Genomic DNA, 22315 nt, shown 5'->3' on the forward strand with positions numbered 1-22315 from the left:
AGTAAACTATATTCCTTTTACTATGTTCGAATCATGTCAAGAATTATAACTGTATCTTTTAAGCAAATCGAAAATATAAAGGACCTTTTTTATCCAGCTGACAAATGAAACCACTGTTCCATAAGTGCTAATATTTGAAAATTATAGTTATACATTTTTATATAACAGTATAACTCACTTTAAAATCTATTTCTATATATAATTTATTTATTGTAAAATTATTTTATAGTAACTAACCTGCGTATTTCTCTGTGTTTTTTGCATATATTGGTTGTATTTCAAAGTAATGTTTTAACAAATATTCAGTATAAAATAAATTAATTTCATGCATCTAAAGCTTAGAAAATAATCAAGAAGAAATCTCTAGCTATATGGAACAAAGGTCCAAGGGGAGATGAAACAAGTTATAGGATAACTGAAAGTTTGTGGAGGAACTATAGTGAGGAGCTTACAATTAAAGGTAGAACATTCACTAAGTGAGAGTTAACTTGTGGCTAACTACAAGAATTAAGAGAAACTTGGAGCGACCTGCGCGGTGAAACTTTTACTTTGCCACGCAAAATATTCTAAGGCCTATAACTCTGATTATTGTCAAAAGTGATAATGACTTACCTTACCTACTATACTGTATATTAGTGTTAAATTAGGGATGGCTGACGCAGATCGCCCACGTGCAGTTTTGCGTGAAATTCAGAACAAGCAAACAAACATTCACCTTGTTCGATCTTGTTTCCATCTATCGACTGTTCAAGGTATGGAATGCTGCTTAAATCTTCGTTAGGAATAATTAAAGAAAAAGCGAAATGTAACAACACAACCATCTCATATTCATCACATACAAGCCTTCCTATATCATCCCTCAAGAGTCACAACAGCATATCAAAAACATTTATTTACTGTAAAGATCTATAGGTTCCTGTTAAAACTGAAATATTTTTCTACTAACTCGCAGAAGCAAGGCGTGAAATTAGACACGTCGTTTAGTAGTTGTAAACAATTTTTTTTATAACTGAGAGAAATGGTACTTTTGAGGTAAGAGGGAAGGAAGATAGGGGCATCAGCCCATCCGACCATCTTTTTGGATTGATTTAGTCCTATGTGACGTGAGTATTAATTGATCTACATACAGAGAAAGAACTCTGAAATTTAATGCAAAGTTTTTTATTATTCATTTCACTCTTAAAAGGTTTTTTTTCACGCCTTCGTGTATTATTTGTATTTCTAAGTTGTTGTTTTTTTTCTAATACATTGAATTATTAAATTTAGACTTGAAGAATATGCTTGCATGTAAGGCTAGGTGACGCTATATTTCATGGTAGGTAACGCTCACGTAATTAAAATTAGGAGAAACTTCTTACATTAAGGATTTTGTGATTCAGGTAATAAACTTTTAAAATTATACTTCTACTCTTTTAATGATATAAGATGTAAAGTAAATGCTTTAAATGTTTATTTTCGTATATAATAGCTATCTAACGCCTAGTTTTAGTCGTGTTTAACTATTTTTTTTTTGAACCAGTAAGGTCCAATGTATTTGTTAGCTGCAGACCATTGGGAATAACGTCAGTGCATATACTGTTGTCAGCCATGTTAGGTTATTATCTGATTGAAATTTTTACTGTATAACACAGATTTAATTACGTATTAGGACGTCACATTGGATATTGTGATTGGTTGTAGTGTATTACAAATAGTTATCATGTTTTAAGTTATTGTGTTTCTACATCTCTAGCATTTTTGAAGATAGTAAGTTCAGAAATTTAGCAGTTTTACAATATCGGCATTACTGGTTAAAATAAATGTAAATCTGACTTTAAAAAGTTAAAGTTACATTGATTTAACTTTTAATTTTTATTGCAGTTTCATAATTTATTAGAAGCAGTACAACTACAAGTTTTTATTTTACCATTTAATTACTATTTTTATTTGTAGTTAGCTCATTAGTTGTTATCGATTTTCAACTCTTAGAATCTTTTTAGAGAAATTATTAGTAATTTATAGTAATACTAATAATAAGTAGTATATTGCTGTAGTAAACTAATGAATGTAGTAATATTATTACGATTGACAAGTTCAAGCTGTGTCATACTTGAATGGTTATATAAAAAGGATTTGTAGTAGGGGTGTCCTGTTATTGTCACTACAGCAAATGAGAAAACTGAAATAATACTATCACTAATAGTGGAATAATAGACTTAAGACAGATTTCATTTAGTCTGGTATCTAATAGTAGTATATATTGGATGGATTATCTTTGTAAGCATATCAGTAATTGATATAAGAGAGTATTTCCATAGGAGCTACAAATGGATTATATATGTGGGTAAGTGGAATAATTTGATGTATGACAGATTTGTCATCGTATTCCAAATGATTTGACAATTTGTAATGTACATGATGAAGAAAGAAATTAATCTTTAAGATGTGAGTACTGATACCATTTATCCAGTTATTTGATAAGTTATACATTTAATGCTTTTAATTTTCTGTCATTAAATTGTGTAATCTTAGATATAATGCTAATATGTAAATCTATTTTCACATCTAGGGTATTAGTAGAAAAGTCCCAACATCCAGTGTATCTGGTTTTTCAAAGTTTTAGGAACAAAAAAAAATTCTTGTGGGATTAATTTATGGATTACTGTTAGTTGACTGCTTGTTAAGCAGTACATTAGTTTGGTGCAAACAGCACTCTGAGACAGATGATTTTGTCACAAATAACAAACTGAAACTTGTTTATTAAGAAAAGTCAGATTTAGTGGCTGTTTTAAAATATGATTATTGGAGGCATTTAGTGATACTCAATGAGTTTAAGTGGTGACAGTACAAATGTGTATAAACAACTCAAGAAACTTGTGTACACACACACACACACACACTTAAACATTGCTACCTGGAATGACAGGTTCATTTCTCAAATGCTTTCCTGTTATAAACATTGTTATAACAGTTAAAGATGATTCCTAGCCTGCAAAAGTTTGTCTCCTTGTCCTATAATTCTTACTTTTAAGAATAGGGAGGAAAAGATGATGCATTAATACTATTAGTTATCAAAACCTTAAATGCCTTATTCTGATCCTCTCCAACAATTTTAATTTTCTAAGATAAAGCAGCTTTTGGAGATATTAACTTAATCTTTTATGAGAAAATTACCATACTAGATATAATACCAGTAAATCCCCATTTAAACTCTTTCCAACAATTTAATGTCCTTCATGAGGTAAAATATTTAAGACCAAATACAGTGCTATAAGTTTGGTGTAATCAGTAACCTATACAATGAAATTATAACCTCTTTAGACTTGTATTTAGTATTTCTGTAAATACAACCAAACATCCTACTCTCCTACCACTAGCGGTAATATATTACTTGAGTGGTTGGAGAGACAAATGAATTAGAATATCTGTATCCATTTCTTTCAATTATACAAGTAATTAAATTATGGTAGTTTCCATGCATTACCTTGCATCTACTATAACTAAAAGGAAAGTAAGAAAAGATTTGCTCTTGTGAAACCATCCAAAAATTTTTTAAACTTTCTTAAATAACTTTGCAAAGTATTTTAATCAGAATTTGAAAACATTTTCCTTGACTAATGTAAGACTAAATAAGCTTACAACTACTAGTACAATTTTTTTTATCACTTCCTTTATAATGAGTAATATTAGCCAGCTTCCAATCCTTTGGCATCTGCTCACTGTTCAAGGACTTGTAGAAAATATTAGAAAGTAATTCGTATCCAATCTAAACCCTTGGGGAGATGTCTGATCCAGGAATTTTATCATTCTTTAGCATTCCTAATTTTTACTTTTTTTTTAAACAAGTTCAGAATTAATGTGACCATCTTGTTCATTCTTGTTTCCATCTGTCAACTATTCAGGATGAGGAATGTTGTTTAAATCTTCATAAGTAGAAATTGAAGAAAAGGCCAAATTTAATAACTCTCCCATCTTCTTGTTATCAAATATGAATGTTCTGGTATTGTTACTCATTTTCTCTGTCATACTAACATTTTTCTTGGGCATGGACAGGTAATTAGTGTGCTCGACTCATAATCTGAGGATTGTAAATTCAAATCCCTGTCACACCAACATGCTCGTCCTTTCAGTCGTGGAGGCATTATAATGTTATGATCAATTCCACTATTTGTTGGTAAGAGAAGCTCAAGAGTTGGTAGTCAATGCTGAAGACTATCTGCCTTCCTTCTAGTCTTTCCCTGTTAAATTAGGGGCAGCCTGTGCAGATAGCCCTCGTAGCTTTGTATCAAATTAAAAAAGCAGATTGCTCTTAAATTAAAAATTTTAAATAAATCCTTATTATTAATCTATAACTTTCCATTCAACATTTTTCATAGTTTTTCCAATTTTGTAGTTTTTCTTTTTACCAGCTCTTTTTATCTTATGTAACTCCTAGTCTCCAGAGTTGTCAGTTTGAATTTTTTTAAAAATTTGTATTATTTTTATTCTATATACCATTATTGTTTATTCTGTATACTATTTGAGAGCCAACCTAGTTTTTTGTTGTGAAGAACATATTTATCTCGAATATTTAATGTGTTTTATGAAGTTTCCTTTTTTTTTTAATCTGTTTTTTTCCAAGCAATTCAGTTGTCTTGTTAACAACTTATGTTTGCTTTATCCATTCAAAATTTGTTTTTTGGGGGATTTGTATCATTATTCCTTGCATTCATATGCAGCTAAACATCAAAATCAATTGAGCAATGATCACTTTCATCCTTAGGTTTCCTAATTTATATCCTACCAAACAATTCTGTCTTAGAAGCTTACAATAAATCTGAAATTTTTTTTTTCCAAGTTTGTTTTCTGATCAGTTTAAGAAAACTAATCTGAAAAAAATTTAAAAATTTGTCTCTTGTGTGACTTAGCATTTTCGAATCTGCACTTCTGAAATTAAAATGTTTCAAAATTATGACCTTTAACAATTTAATTCTTTATCTCATTGTAGAGTTCTTTACTATATCACTTACTGTCAGTTATATCTTCTACCTTTGACCCCTAGATAGCAAAATGTTATTCTCATTCATGCAAGTTTTTGTCTGTTGTATTTAGTAAGACCTTTGTTTATTTTATTCATAACATTTCGTCAGGTTTATATGGTGTCATTAGATAGGTTACAAGAAAAAACAAACCCTTCCACTATATTACAAAAAAAAATCCCTTTCCAGGTAATCTTTGCTGGAAGTTGTGCTGTCTGTGGTCCCTGAGACAAAGTTCTTGGGGCTTATCTTTGACTGTAAGCTGACCTTTGTGCCACACATCAAGCAGCTACAGGTCATTTGTACAAGAGCACTGAACATCCTTTGTGTCCTCTCTTCCATCACTTGGGGAGTGGATCAATGTTCTGTGTTAAAGATATGTCGTGCTCTTATTCGATCAAAACTGGAGTATGGACCATTGGTCTGTGGCTCTGCCAGGACCTCAGCCTTAAAGATGCTGGACCCCGTTCATCATCAAGGACTTTGGCTCTGCACTGGGGCTTTCCCAGTTTAGAGCTTATACACAGTCTCATGAACCTTCTTTCCATCTCCACCGTTCTCAACTGTCTTTACTATATGCTTCAAAACTACATTCCTTACCAAAGCACCCCATCTGGGGTTGTGTTTTACTTCCTTGGTGGGCCATACTTTTTCAGAACAGAAGATCTGTCATTACTCCTTTTGGCCTTCATATCCAGGTGCAGTTGGATGAATTGGGTCTGTCCTTGATAACATTGCTGTATCCACTGGTCAGCTCATCCCACCATGGCTTCTTACAATCCCTAAATGTGACCTATCTTTAAGTCATCTGAGAAAAGCAGACACTTCTGATTGGAAATACTGTCTGTCATTTGCTGAACATCTTTCTAACCATCCTTCCATTCCTATTTATATGGCTCTGCCATGGTTTGTTGCAGTTCAGTGGTTGCGTGCAGGATTCCCTCTACAGCTTTTGTGTTCACTGCTGAACTGTATGCCATTTCTCTTGCCCTGGATCACATATAAGCCAAGCAGTACTCAAACTGCACTACTTATAAGTTCTCTACTGGCCCTGGAGTCGCTTCACATTAGTTTACGCCCTGTTCTTGCCGATATTCAAAACTGACTGGCCCATTTCTCTTTAACATCTACTTCTATCCATCTCTTCTAAACACCAGGCCATGTTGGTATTCGTGGAAATGAGCTCGCCAACACCGCAACTAAATCTATCAGCTTTGGCACTATCACTGCTAATGTAATGTCAAATAACTCGTAACCAGGCCTGGAAAGGCCTACTTCAGATGACTGGTGGTTTTTGTACTTACCTGTTAGTCCTCCTATGGAGTTATGATGATTACAGTTATACTACAGAAAGTCCTTTACAGCTTGTATAACTAGTTTTTCTCTTTCTGCTGCAGACTAGATGTGAAAATTGATTTTAATGCTGTTTGTTTTTTAATTCAAAAATTAAACATTGTTTTGTTTTACCTTAATTTCCTTTTATGAATTTTACTAATTTTGCTTTAATTTTAACTTTTTACTGGATATTTTGCACAGATAGTCTAGTTGCTTTGTGTCATAAAACACCCAACCAACCTTCTGTCAGCTCTCTTCAAATGGAGGATATTCTTACCACAAAGGCTTGGTGTACAGATGCATTTAATTTTGGGGTACTGCTGTCTGGAGTTGTACCAAAATTTGAAGAGTACTGTCAGTTGTTATGTCAAAGAAACTTTTGACAGAGTATATAGTTAGCCAGTTCACTTTCTGTATGTGAATTTCTTGTGGTGCTGTATGAACTCGTGTTTTGGGTAAAACTTGAACCACTTCAGTGGTGGTTTTTTAGGCTCTTCGTTTGGACGGGAAATTACTGGGTTTCCTTCTGCTCATCTCAAAACTTTCAAGGAATTTAAATTGCAAGATAACTTTTATTACACTTGCAATTTGGCTTAGTCAGTATAATGTGACTTTAGCTAAAATTTAAGCTTTTTCAGTGATGGGTCAGTTATAAAATAAGGTAAATGAATTGTATTATTACAAAACTATAAGGATTTTAGTTTTCTCATTTTAAAGAAAAAATGGTTTAATGTTGTCAATAGGCTACTTGTATTTAGTTTTGATTATATAATCCTAGGTTACAATGGCTAAGAGTAATGTAGGTGTTTAAGTACTTGGTTATTTAGAGGCTTTAGGTGCAAGGATTAGGTTTTATGTGAAAATTGAGGGCTGTCTTGTACACTTAAAGAAATTAGCAGTGAAATTCTAAAGTTTGTATGTCGAGTTTTAAGTGGGAGGAGAAACTGTAGGTTGTTTTTAAATAGGGTAGGGGGCAAAACTGTGGGAGTTAGCAGAAGGATTTAAAGAAGCAATATGGGGGTTTGTGATGAGTTGAAGGTTGGAAGCAGTAGTAACAGTACAGCTGGTGAAAGATTTAATTATAAGCAGTAAAGAACAAATTTCAGCTTTAGGTTTGTATAGATGATGGACTTGAGGAGAGGGTGATAACAATAGGGATAGATAGGGATTGAAATGAAAAAATATAATATCATAGAAGATTATTTACTATGATGTATGGATAAGATAGTCTATGGGATACACAAGGAGAAGATAATTAGATTTTGCTATCCAGGAGCAGGAGGTGATGGGTATAACTGGGATGAGTGATATAGTAAAGGGTGCTAGTAGTGATGGTCTTTGCAGTGCACATAGGAGTTAGTGATATAGGGAATGGTTGATTAGAGTAGGTATTTAAATATAAAGCAATGATAAAGGCATTCTAAATAAAGGGTCATGATAACTAATTCTGCTAAGACTTAACTGTGTAAATGAAATTATAAAGTTACTTGGGCTGAACACTAGGCTTAGGTTAATGTGTAAAGAGGAGCAGATTGGCTGGTTAGATTTATGGCTTCAATTCAATGACAAGAGGAAGAGTTAAAATATATGATTTACATATGAATATGGTAGAAGATAGCTTGTTTACAAGGGCTTTTAACTCAACTACAAGGTTAACTTGAAACTAGGGTTAAACAGTACACAGGGCTGTAATAATGAACGAAAAATGTAGCAAAGAGTATAGTGTGGGAATAAGGAACAAATTTAGTGTCACTGGTAAGCTGAACTGTTGTTATAATGCAAGAAGAATGAAAAATAAAATGAAAGGCTTCAGAAAAGTTGTCAAAACAGAGGAATTTGTTATAATAGGAAGAACTGAAACCTGGTTAAATGTAGACATGATAGTTAAAAAGGAGGGAATGGCTTTGTGTAAAATGTGAGGTGCAGCCTTTTCAAATTGAGGATGTTAAAGTTAATAGCACAGAAGTTGAATCTATTTTGATTCCTTTTAAGAAAATAAGGCTTTTTGTTGGAATTTGCTTGCTACAGATAAAATTGATCAAAGTAATGAGAAACTACAGTGAGATAAAGAATTCAACTGTCATCGAGGCCATAATTATGGGAAATTTTAATTTCAGGTGTATAGATTGGAAAATGCTAGTCAAATCATGAATACTGTATTAGAAACTGTTCAGGATAATTTTCTTCAATAATTGGGTATGGAATTTATTACAAACAATATATTTTAGATTTTTTTGTTAGTTTCTAGTAAAGAAACTGTTGATCAGGTAGATGTTAGAGATTACATGAGTTCAAGTGATCATTGCTCAAGTAGATTAGATGTTTTACTGTATATGGAGGTAAAGATTAATGAGAATTTAGTTTCAAATTATAAGAAAGGAAATTTTAAACAGAATTATGTACTGTCAGTTGGTTAACTAAATTAGTTTGAAACACTAATCAAATTTAGAAAAATTTCAAAAATAAATTCTTAAATATTCAAGAGAAATATGTTCCTGATAGACAAAAAAGGGTGGGTTTTACAACAGAAATAAAGGGTAAAATTATTATAAGTTTAGATTTACTGCAATGATAGGAGATTAAAAGAATTACAGAAGATAGTTGGTTAAACATGAAATTACGGAATCAAAAACTATATGAAAAAGGTTGGTTTAAAATTATTTTTTTTAACGTACAGGGTATTTGGAAAGTCACTGTGCACTTATATATTTATTAACAGACATGTTTCAATATAGAATACAGGAGGTAAATATGAATAACAATTATAAACAAATAATGTTGAAAGTGACCCCTGTTGGCATCAATACAGGATTGGATTCTTCTTATTTTGTTTCTAAACATCGCTATCAGTTGCTGGCTTGAAATAGACTGAATGAATGCTGTTATCGCTGCTTTCAAAACTGCACAGTGACTTTCCGAACACCCTGCATTAAGGGAATGTATTATGTTAGGATGTGAATAAAACTGGAAGGCTGCATTGTTTTTTTATTGTGAGATTACTGAGTTATTAAATTTAAATTTTCTGCTGTTTTTATTCCTGAAGATTTAAACAGTATTCCTCAACATGAACAGTTGGTTAGTTAGAAGTTAAACAAGATGATTACATTAATTTTGAGCTTAAGACAAAATTGGGACATTTTTAAAGAATCATAAAGCATCTGAACCAGATAAGGTTTTGAAAAAGGTTAAGGATTACATGTGAGCTGGTTGGTATTACTTTTTCATAGTCTTTGAATAGTGGACAGGTACAAATAGATTAGAAGTTTGTTAATGTTACTCCTCTCCAAGTAGTCTTACATTGGTGGAAGGAAAGGTTGAAAAATTTTGTTGAATAATCAACACTGGGGCAGTTAATTTTACATTCTCTGAAGAGGTAATATTTGTATTTATATAAATATTTTAGTGTTCTGTTGTATTTCAGTGTAACTACTTTGCAGGTTGTGGATGGATCTTCACCAAAATTGGTGTGGAGGTTCATTGCAGATTTTCAGTTTTGCATTTTGCAGTTTTTATGGGAATTTTTGCAATTTTACCCCTAATATGTCTCCCCTGTAGATGGATCTTTACCAAATTTATCAGGCTGACCGAAATTATAGGTGTATGTCTCTTCTGATTGTTTGCTGTAACAAATCTGTGTAAAATGTAATGATGAATTTTGAAGTAGTTATAAGGATGGACAAGGATGTATTGTATGCACCCATATTAGTAAACAAAAAGAACATTGACCTTATATAACATGTTAATCAAGTGATGTGAATGTGCTGTTAACTGATGCGAATATAAATTTCAATTTGTTATTCTGATACCTTATTTTGCGGAACCATTCAGTTGAAGGTGATTACTTAATTACCTTTTTTTTTTTTTTATTTCTTTTGCAGGTGAACTCACTTCACTTACCTCTTTTATTTATTCGTGGTAGAAAAAGAATGCAACTATGAGCTTCAGTAGTGATGAAGTAAATTTCCTAGTTTATCGTTATTTACAAGAATCAGGTACAGTTTAGGTGTCTTATGTTTCTCATAAAATTGAGAGTATTTCTTTGTGGCTTAGTTAATTGTACTTAAAGGAATATTTAAATGTAAAAATGGATTATTTTATTAAAGAAGATTGTGAAAGTAGTGATAATAACAGCAATGTCAATATTAATAAAATTCATTGATCACATACTTACCTAGTAATCTAATAATTTTTTGTACTAAAACAACTTTAGAAATGGTATCAGTCACTTAGGAAAGGTACACATATCTATAAGAAAACAACTAGTAAGGTAAACTTTGCATATCTAGACACCTCTTTATTGAGCACAAAGAGCAGTTTTAATTCTTTCTCATTGCTCTTTATATCTTTTTAAAAATATTTATTTGGAGAAATGTGATTAAAATCATAACTGCAAGGTTTCTCTTGTTGAAATTCCAGAGAACTATTATACACACTTGTACTAGTAAAGGAATAGCTTGCATTTCATGCATGGTTTGTGGTGACATATTAACACTTTTGCAATGGACTTTATATAATATAAAGAAAAGTATTTATATTGTAACTTTGCAGTATGTTTACCTTCAAAAACATGGTTGACTTTTAGTAAAGATTGCAAGATTTTTAACTGAAGATTTTGTTTGAAAATAGTTTTTTTATTAGTGTGAAGTACTTTTTGTTTGATTTAAAAATGTTTTGAAATGACCAAAAAAAATCACAAATAACTATTTCAATACCATGGAATTCTACTACAATTTATCAAGTTTAACGAGTAAACCATGTTTTGTTGGAGGTGGAGGGTAATGTAATTTAGAACAAACTAAAGATTCAACCTAATTCATATGAAAGATGTAATATTTTAATATCATGACATCTAATTTGAACCAGTGCTGTATTTAACATGCTACATGATATGCAAAAATTGATAAGATGCACTTTTAATATTTACCTTTTAATTATGAAATTAACGAATATATAAAACTGATAGTTGAATTATAATGTAATATTCTATACCAAATTTATAAAAATAAATTCACAAAGTAATCGTTCAATAAAATTTTGAATGCAAGTCAACAACTGAAGTGATAAGCTTTTAACTTGTGACTTGTTGAGGTAGTGTAAGCAACTTTTCAAGTATACTAAACTGTTGTTCATTTCCAGTTGTGTACATAAACCTGCATTAGTAAAAATTGGTGTTAGCACAAAAGACTGTTGATATGTGGCAAGCTGGGTTTTTTGTAGTGATTGACAGTACCTTTATTACAGTACAGCTCATAATGTGTTGATTGTGTACCTTCAGTTGGAGGTGTGTTGTAGAACTACTGGACTAAAGTTTTTTTGTTTTTTCCAGTAAAATATAATTACCTAAATTTTTTGTTGTTGTATAATTTGTTTCATAATTTTATTCAATAGCTTAATTGTAATGAAATTGTTAACCTCTGGGCTGCATAAAACACATTTGTCAAGGTTTTTCAGGATAATTATTATGGGATGTAAGTTACTGTATGTAGTTTTATTCCAAAGTGATCGGAATTGCAGAAAATTTCATGTTTCCCTTTGAACATTGAATGTGGCAGACTCACTGGTAGATTAGTCATTTTGACTTGTCTAATACCAATTTTGATGAGCAGATCTATGCTGTACTGCATTAATCTTTTTGATGCATATGTATTAAGTAATAAATATGGTATATTAATATAAAAAACTTCTGAATTTCTCCTAGTGTGAGAATTGTGACTTTTTCCCTTTTAAGCATCTGTTTTTTAATTTATTTACCACCAATCAGTGGAGTACAAAATTTAATGAAAGTAAATCATTATAATGTTGTAATTGTTTAGGGAAAGCATTCATTTTTACAGACTACTTAATCTTGTTTGATTAAAGATCTTTTAACTAGAAAATAGAATCTCTCTTGCCCCCCACCCACAACTGTCACATTAAACTTTAATACTACATTACTTATCACCAGTAAAAAGTCAACATTTTTAATTGATCAAATGATGTATTACATTGTTCTTTGTAGAGGAAAATGTTCATGTATTCTAGTATAATCTTAGTTCCCATGGAAAATACAGTGACTAGCTTGGATGATGATTGTGTAATGAATATTGTTGGATAGTTAGAAATGCTGTGAAAATGTGATTATTTGTGGAGCATTGTGTGCTTTTTGCATGTTGTTCTGTTCTTTGGTGCATTATTTGATAAAATAAAACTTAAATGCACTACTACAGTTTTGTTTATATTAGTAGTAAAAACAAAAGCCCAGGTAAGTACTATGCATCTTGTGTTTTCACTTTTATTCTTTATTGATTATTATAAAAAATAATTAAGTGTAAAAATAGGTAATTCTTAGAAAGGAAAAAGGTAACTTAGGTATATTTTGTGTGTGAGATTATAAGGGCAGTCAAATTGACCAACTTTGCAGAGAGTTAGGGTAGAGAAAATAACAGATAAAATGTAAAGTTTTACTGGGGGAAGGGGGGAAGGTAAGTTATTTGGGAAGTCTTGGAGATTACACAAATGAACATAGATTTTTGAAATGAAAAAAAAAAAAGATAAAAATCACTTTGTACTTGGACTAGTAAAATGAAAACTATTTATAAATGAATCTTTATTAAAAATACTTCTATGAAAATCAGATTTTAAATGTTTATGTATGTAAAAGCCTTATGTTAATTGAAAATCTGTCAAATTTGTGAAGATAAATATCATACGTTAACATGGTCAGTAAATATGAGCTCATGTTGAAAAAGTTAAGTTACAACTAATTTGATTAGTACGTTTCTTCTGTTCCATATAATTTTGTTAATTAGTACAATTATAAAAAGAAAATGGGATATCCATATAAACTTCCAGTCTGAAAGATTAGAGATCTTGTTTAAAATTCATCAGTGATCATTCAGAAATGAAGTTCAAATTCAAGATGAATTTTAAATTATTTAAGTCAATCATAATCTCCATACTATTTGGTTGTACATAATTCAGCACTCCCAAAGTACTGATTCACATTGATACTTCTAAGTAAAGGAACGAATGGTAAAGGACAAATTTTATTTTATGGCTTAACTGAAATTTTGTATTTTTGCATGTCTCGTCATCTTTCTTCACATATTTGCTTGTCTTGATAGATAACACTATGTAACAATCTTTACTTTTTCTTGTTCCTGGGCAGAAAGTGTTAGTTCCCAATTGCTTATGCCTAAAGTAAATGGAAAAGACTTATTTTTTTCTTAAGACTTTTCTTTTGTGACCTGGGAGCGTGTAACGAAAACATGATGGGAGACTATTTGGGGGCTGATATGTGAAAGTGAATTACAGTACAGTTGCAAATCTCTAAGAACTACTTGCATCTAAACATTTTTTGTTCTTTTTTGTATTATTTGTATATAAATACATGTAAATCTTGATTCATATGTTATTTTATTCGGACTTTATGTAAATGGAAATGTGCAAATTTGCCTGTTTTTACATAGAAAATAGGTTAATTTCTAAATTTCATTATCCAGGTCACAAAAGCAAAGTTTGAAGGTAATAATGGCCATTTTCTGTACTTTTACAACATAAGCAATTAAGAAATTAATGCACACTATCCAGGAACAAAACTTGTTACATAGTGTAATTGTTTGTTTAAAGGATGAATGGTCAAGACTTTAGTGGACTGAATTGTTGAACTTTGCACTTGAAACTGTCAAGGTGAGGATGCAGTGCAGAAATAGCAGGCTTCCAGTACACCACATGAGGATACATTGATATTAGGATGTTTTTACCTTAATTTCTAGTTACCACTACAGTTGTACAGTAGTTGCTTGATAAGTTTTAATCTTAGAAATTACAATTTTATAGGTAATTTAGGGGTTTCATTGTCTTAAGAGTATGGTATTTTGTTTGAATGATAGATCAGGCAAACATAGTGCCTTTTTGGCACAATCAGAAACACTATATTTTTTGCATTTCTGACCAATTTTGAAACATCAGTATAAACAAAAATAGTGGATTGAGATGGTAATAAGTTAATGTATTGAATATTTAGCTCTTATTCGTACTAGGAATTAACACCTATTATATAAATACTGTGTTCCGTGTGAAGTTCTTGCGATTCTTCTGAAGTAAGTAAAAACTTCCTCTGACTGTAGTTTTCTCTGAACTTCCATGATTGAGGGTCATAATCCAGAAATCAAAATGGAATTCTAAAGCACTTGAAGTCTCTTTCATTCTTTGTGATAATCTTTGATATGTACTTGGACTTTATGATATACAGGATTTTCTAAAGAGGTTCTTCATTGATTTCTTCTCATTTAGTGCTTTTACTATCTTTGTCTTTGTGAATACAGCTAAATCAAAGAATGCCAGACTAACAGGTTCCTCATTGAGATACCATAGATGTCTAGAAAATGTTTGAAAATGGGATTTTGCAAGAGCAAAATTCAATTACTCTTTTTATAGGTAACAACACACTTTGGGAAGTTAAGATTGTTATGAAGAGGAACATTAGCATCAGAAACAATGAACTGTACACTAAGATAGGCTTAACAACAAAGTTGCAGATGCTAGACTGCTCTCCTTATACTGAGTGTGCTTAACCATCCATTGTGCACAAGATGTTATAGATACTCTGTGTGCTATAAATCACATTCTGTGAAGAGGGATACTACCACAAAGGGTCATGGCTAGCTCAAGAAGTTTGTGATAATTCTCTTGGTTGGCTGATCTGAAACTGTCTTGTAACATATTCAGGACACTGTTCTTCACTTTCGTTATGGCTTTTAATATTTCATTGTTAAGCTATTTCATAACTATTCCAAAGATTACTGGAATCAATTGAAAATTTCAGTATCTGGACCATTGGAAGGTTGTATACAGTCTTTTAAAACATATGCCAAGACAAATTCTGAGGTATGATGCTACATGCCAGAAAAAAAAACAAACAAAAAGAACTTTAATCCTTATTCTAACAGCACACATGCTATATTTCTACGAACAGTTGCATGCTGTCGTCCCAAAGTGAACCGACGTTACACAGTGGGTGACTTCCCTCCTTTCTTCCATCAAATGTACCAAAGCAGAAGCTTGAGCCTCTTAAGTGTTAGAAATCAACTTTAGAACACTTAGAAGTTGATTTACTTCTGTTCCGGACAGGATCACTGGCAAATGATCCATTTGTTTTTCCTGCAAGGTAATTTCCTGTGAGGGTTTTGTACATAACTCAAAAAGACACTATGAAATGATACAATATTTAATTTTTAATATACTCGGGAAAAGATTTTCTTAATTTTATGCTGCTGCTTGATGCTTTTGTGTAAATGTCATATCCTTTGGTTAATTTCTTAGTTTCTCTAAGAGTGTATACAAGTGTTTCTCTACAGCATGCTACATCAACTGCATGTCCAAATAACCTAAATATCAGGTAAGCTGGTTGTTATTGTGTTGTATGTTTTGGGGTAATCTAGGGTATTTAGACCCCAGGTTTGTACTTTATATTTAAAATATTTTAGTCCACAACTATTGTCCTATGTCTTGAATGTTGTAAATACTGTAACCAGTTGTTTTTTTTAATTCAAATAATGAAAAAATCTTCACTTGGGTAGTTGTCTTGGATTTAGTAAAAGGTTTTCTTCCTTGATGTTCTTTATAAATAGGATGCTTCTCAGCTATGTTATTTTTGCACTTAGGCAAATCACTGATAATTAAAAGAATAGTTCAAATAAATTCATATTATTACTTATATTCCTGTACGTTTCCACATTTTTGGAAAATATGTGACTAAGTCTTGTATACAGAGGGTTGAGTACATTGTATATTCAAATAAGCTAATAATAAGCTACTTCATAACCACAGCTGATAACGTGAAGCCTTGGTGAAATGGTATATATTGGAAATGCATTTTACTTTTCTGTGGAATTTATTTGGTAGTATGCTGTCACTTAAAATGATTGTATTTGGGAGGGGTAAATAACATTTCATTTCTAATGCAAAATATTCATACACTCCAATCATAAATGTATCCTTTGTAATTAATGAATTTGGAAATGTTGTATAAGAATAAAGAGACCTGCATGCAAATGAGTTGTATCCCAACTGTTGTGTGCAACGTGCTGTTTAGTAACAAACAAGTATCTATGAACACACAGGTCAGTGGCAAAAACCATCCATATGTCCATCTAACAGTATGCAACAAAATCAGAAAAGGGATATCTGCCAGGGAAAGCAGCACAAGCCATGTGTGCACAATTTACTTTCACAACATACCTTACAACTGTTGCATACCTCAGGTGGCTGGAAAATGAAATAGGTATTTATTTCATTCAGAGATATACTGGTTTAGTTACAATTGGACTGTTGTGCTAGAAAACATTTATTCTCGTAAACTTGAATTATGGAAAGCAACAAGGAGTATTGTGTTTTAGATGTGTCTTTTTTTCAGGACTGTCTAGATGCATTTGTCAGATAAGTATGATCAGACGTGGTGAGGTTACAAAATCTTTTTAACACAAGTTACTCAGCATTTGTATTTATATACACTTTCAAAATAATTATCTGTTGTGTTATTTCACAAGCGCGTTAGATTTTCATTTCATCTGAATATATAAATTTTCTAATAATGTTGTTTTCTCTGATTCTCTAACATTGAAATACACTTCTTTATCTTCAGTGTGTTGGGTGGAGTCATATTTCGTTTAATAACTGACACTGAAGTGAGACTTTCAGTTCTCACTGCTGTTGTAGAAGAGGTACAAGTATTGGTACAGAATAAGATCCTACATTCACAGTGCTGTTGTGACAGAAATCATATTTGATTTACTAACACTGATGTAAGGTTCTAGATCCTCAGTGTTGTCACAAAGAATTCATATTTCATCAAGGTGTATTTAAAAATTATACTCTACTCAGTATGAGATAAAATTGGTCTTATTCTTTTATATTTTGAATTTGAAACAATCATTAATTAACAAAAGAAAACTATATTCAATTTTATACTTGCTATGAAAGATGTTTTACTGAACAATATGAAACACAACTTGCGGTTGTTGGTATTGGTTGGAGATTCACTTAACAATTGTTGTTGTTTTACTGAACAATATGAAACACAACTTGCGGTTGTTGGTATTGGTTGGAGATTCACTTAACAATTCTTTTTTGCTAATAATCTTATTAGACAGCTAAGTAGGTTATGTGGCTACGTGGTGTAACAAATGGTTTTTCCTAAAACATGTTACTTATAGTTGCCTGCCCATTGTTAATTCTGTTGCTTAATAAACAGATCAACAAATAAGCCTACTCATTCTAAAGCTTTTGAATTAAAACATCTATGATGTACTGCTGCTATCTGGTGCAAGACACCATCAGCAAAATATTTTGAAATTGTGGCTGTTAAAAAGAATAATCTTTCAGGTTTATAAAAGGGGCTGCTGCAGTTTTGATGATTCTGGATAATGTTTGATAAGTAACTGAGTATAGCTTTCTTTACAGGGACTCTCAGTACTCTGTTTTTATTTTAAAGGACCATATAGACATTCATTAATGTTGTTGTTTTTGCCACTGAATCTAGTTATAAGTGGTTTGTAAGGCTTTTCTTTTATAAAACATACAAGTTAATCATATATACAACTTTTTGAAATTTTTGTCTCCATTTCCTTGGAATACAAAATGCCTAGTTGTAAAGGTGTTGTTAATCCTCACTTGTAACATGACTGAGATCTATTGAAAGTATATTAATGATAATGTTAAACTGCTGAACACCCTCTAAAGCTTTTATGCTATACTATATTGAAGACCTCAACAGTGGGAGACTTGTGAAGTAGCTACTTTCATGGCCACATGTAGCAAAGTGGTCTGTGTCCTAGGACAAATTCTATGTCTGATATCCTAAGGAAGCAAAGAGAATGTGGCCGTAAAGTTTTCTAGATACAAAGTTGTTTGGGCATGCCCATGATTGGGATGTATAGCATGACAAAATTAATGCATCTGGCAACATCCTGTAAGCAGTGCATTTTTCATGTACTCTAGAAAAGATAACATTGTGAACTGGAAATAAATAATGTAATCATGCATCTAGAACCAGCATAAATGTGGAAGAAACCTAGGGAGGACAGTGTTGATAAGAAGAAAAAAAAATTGAAAGAAAGTGTATTTTCTAAACAAATGATTTTTTTCTGGGAAGTACTTCATGACAAAAGGTACTTGGATTATACTCGTTAGTCACAGTACAGTTTACAGAGCGCAGTGTTCTAAGATTTTATTGATATAGACTGTAATACTTTTATATATTGTGTGGTACCATGTATTGAGAGCATAATAGCTGTTTTAAGAACTTCAGTTTCTTAGTATTACATTTTAAAGATTACATTAAAAAGATATCAAATTTTTACTTGCATTCCTTGTGAAAGTCATGCTCTTGTAAGTATTTTCACTTAAAATTGTGTTTTATAATAAAAAGGTTGTTCCACGTAATAGATATTTCTAATTGTCCAAGTGTTGAGTACCCAAAGTGTGATATTCTTTATGGATATTTGTTTGAGGTAAAATTCAATAGATAGGGAATGAGTTTTGATTACATATATAGATACTGAGATACGTGCTGTGTTCATTATACTAAGAATTAACAAGAACCTGGAGTGATTATTTAAGAGAAAAAAATCTTTAAGAAATTAAAATGTGAAAAAAAACTGAAGCAAACTTTATTTAAAATAAATATATATGTTCATGATGAATACAAGTTTTTGCATGGAGTTTATAACACTGGAAGAGGGGGGTGTAAAAGCAAGTTATTGATTTTAATCCCAGAATAATGGGTTTAACAATTTAAGCATATTTAATAGGAACCCATGAGTTAGATTAACAAGTCCTATTTTTGTTTTTTATATCTTTGTTGTGTAATATACATTAAGGCTCTTCAACTGGCACCCCATGGGCCACATCTGGCCTGTAAGGGACAATCAAGTTGACTCGTAACATAAACAACGAAAGAAAAATAACTGGAACAAGCACTTAGTGTTATTAAATGGTATTGTAATTTTATTTTTAAAACTACTGCATATAGTCCTATAAACTTAAATGTGATACTTTGTTGAATGTTACGCTGTTCTGTTATTAAAGTGCTACTTGCATAGTGAAACTTGTATGCTGAAACAAGTTTATTATATTGCTTAAGAATCTTTTTCATTCTGGCTTTCTTAAAAACACTGTTGAAGCACCCTCATGCCCATCATATGACAAATGGAAAGATCATTTAGTGATGTTGTTGCTAAATATATAAATCTGTTACAGATTTTGTAAATGGTGAAAGATTACTTCCATATTGGGACATCAGAAAATGAGCAGCTGCAAGTGTATTTAAAATGTATTTTGATGTGCTAAAGTAATTCCTATATCATTTAATTATTACATGAACTCAATATTAAGTGCAATTACCAGATATGCTTAAATAAAAATGTTATAAAAATAGTTTGGAATTTAAAGAATGAGCTCTGATACTTATGTTTACACTTTTCTTTTTTCCTTCAGGATTTCAGCATTCTGCCTATACCTTTGGTATTGAAAGTCATATTAGCCAGTCAAACATTAATGGAGCACTGGTTCCACCTGCTGCATTATTGTCAATCATTCAAAAAGGTCTGCAGTATACAGAAGCTGAGATCAGTATTGGAGAGGTAATGTTCACACTTGGGTATTGTATTTGAAATATTCTGAGAACTGAATTAAACTTGAATTTAATTAAATAAATTAAAAATAAATTTGTGGGTTATAGTGCTTTGTTTTGTTGCTACTTCAACATTAACAGCTGATCAGTTTGCAACTGTAATATTTGTCTCTGCTAAGAAGTAATCCACAGACTCAGTAAATGTAAGAATACTGTTTTTAAATTTAAAGTTTATAATTTTAAGCTAGATATCCTTAAATTTTAATTCCTTTATGTTGAGTATTAGAGAAGAATCCTCTAACAGATTGAACTAAAAAGTTTGTTGAAATAATCAGTGATGAAGAGAAAGCCCACTTGTAGATAAAAATATACATGTAAAACGGCTGGTTTGGGTTGAGAAAATTTTTATGCAGAGGAGTGAACATTTCGACCTTCTTTGGTCATCGTCAGGTTCACAAAGAAAGAAAGAGGTTCACCAAATACTAAATAAAGAAACAAACAAATGCAAAATTAAAGAAGCCTTGCTTATACAACAACTCAAGCCTAAAATAAACCAATACAAAGGAACACCTTTATACCTATATTAATAAATATAATCAAACATCTACGCATGCTGTCTACATTTCTATACTGAGTTGCACAACCCCCTTCAAACATGTGGTCAGCTATCAGTCAGTTACTTGTTTTTTTCTTTGTGAACCTGACGATGACCGAAGAAAGTCAAAACGTTTGCTCCTCTGCATAAAAAATTCTCAACTCAAACCAGCCATTTTACATATATAAAAAGTTGGTTGCTTGAATCACGATAAGTATGATAATTTTGTAACCTTAACTCTTTTAAATATTAATTTTCATGATTTCTTAAGGATAACATCTTTCAAGACTAACAGTTGAGTGTTATAAATTATTTTTCATCTGTTTGTAACTGTACCAATGCAAGATTCTAGTAAAAAATGCATTTAATAGTACTTTAAACCACTTTCTCTTGAATAAAATTGTTCAAATAGCCTTAATTTGATAGTTGACAGCTAGAAATGCTCTCACTTTTAGTGATGTGATTCCTGATTTTTTTTATATTAGATCTAGAGTATGTGATATTTGTAATCATCTTTCAGAACTGAGAGTTGATATTTTAGTAAATGTTCACTATGCTAGAGTATCTAATATAGATTATTTGATGTTTTGTGTCTACATACTTGCAGTGTGGTTCATTAAAGATATGTTAATTGGATTTTATGAAACATAACTCATTGATTTGGGATCAAAACATCCACCTGTATGTTTGCCATGTATGGTAACCCATGAAGGGGAGGAGAGGATCCTGGTGGTTGAGGAGTCCAACTTAAACACACCCTTTTGGCTTTGAATTCCTGTAGATGGGTGCTCTTGGGATGCTTTTACCCCTTCCCCCCTTTCAAGATCAATCAGCTAATCCATTTGGGCCAGGATCAACCAAGTGCCAATGTAGGACGTCCTTAACAGGTGTAGTGGACATTATGTCTGATACTGGTGTTTGGGTGTAGTACTCATGAAGCCCTGGCATTGCTGCAGTGACCTTATATACCACTGTAGTACATCCCTTCGTAGGGTTCCATGGTGGTTGTGGTCAGTGGGCACCAAAATATATTTTTTTATTATGGATACCCCTTACATTAAACAAAAATACAACAAGCATGACAGCATAGAGAAAAATCTGAGTACTGGCAAATGACTGTGCATTGATGATTCTCTACTGTCAAACTCACAACTTGAATCTATTCCATGATTTTTAATTATATGTTGTTTAAGGGAAAACCCTCAGTGCAGATTTCTCCATTTTTTTTATTCAGAAGGGTTTGGAAGGGCTTGCTTTATCACCTAAAGTGGTAAAAAAAATTATGGTCTGGGGACATTTTAGTGGAAATGGCTTCATCACAACATTCCAAATGCCTCTTGAAGTTGAAGGCCATTGAGGTTACTCCTCATTCTACTTTTAATTCATCTAGAGGTGTTATAGTTGAGAGGGATTTAAAGACCATTTCAGAGTTTCACTCAGGTTTCACTCAGATGTCTATTGGCTGTAACATATTATATGTTAGTTACCATCCTATTATTATCAATATCCAAAACGAACTGGCCCATCTCTCTGTCCAGTTTTTGTGTTGGTATTTGTGGGAATAAGCTAGCTGTCAGAGCAGCAAAGTCCATCTATTCTGGCTCTATCACCACCATCCCTGTTCCATACATGGACTATGATCCAGTTATCAAAACCCAACTATACACCAGTTGACAGTCAACCTGGAGTGAGCAGTGAAATAATAAGTTTTTTTAAATCAAGCCTTCTTTTGCTCTTTGGCCATCTTATTTCAAGGTTAGGCGAGGTCTTGGCTAG

The 22315-nt window shown here is 31.8% G+C and overlaps 1 protein-coding gene across 8 annotated transcripts in view; it reads left to right on the plus strand.

Moving 5' to 3' along the window:
* The first annotated feature begins 1241 nt into the window (after positions 1–1241).
* ebi (transducin beta like ebi) overlaps positions 1242–22315 on the plus strand; it is a 49051-nt gene continuing 27977 nt past the window's right edge. For 2 of the 8 annotated variants that reach the window (XM_076455554.1, XM_076455558.1), the window contains exons 1-3: positions 1242–1379; positions 10211–10324; positions 19809–19954. In XM_076455554.1, coding sequence (XP_076311669.1) covers positions 10267–10324; positions 19809–19954 — 204 coding nt within the window. In that variant the 5' untranslated portion in view covers positions 1242–1379; positions 10211–10266. Of the gene's footprint in view, positions 1380–1575; positions 1595–1649; positions 1747–10210; positions 10325–19192; positions 19309–19808; positions 19955–22315 lie in introns of those variants that run through there. The other 6 variants (XM_076455560.1, XM_076455561.1, XM_076455555.1 and 3 more) reach the window with 6 other exon arrangements.

Source organism: Tachypleus tridentatus, chromosome 9, assembly GCF_004210375.1.
Source record: "Tachypleus tridentatus isolate NWPU-2018 chromosome 9, ASM421037v1, whole genome shotgun sequence".
NCBI lineage: Eukaryota > Metazoa > Arthropoda > Merostomata > Xiphosura > Limulidae > Tachypleus > Tachypleus tridentatus.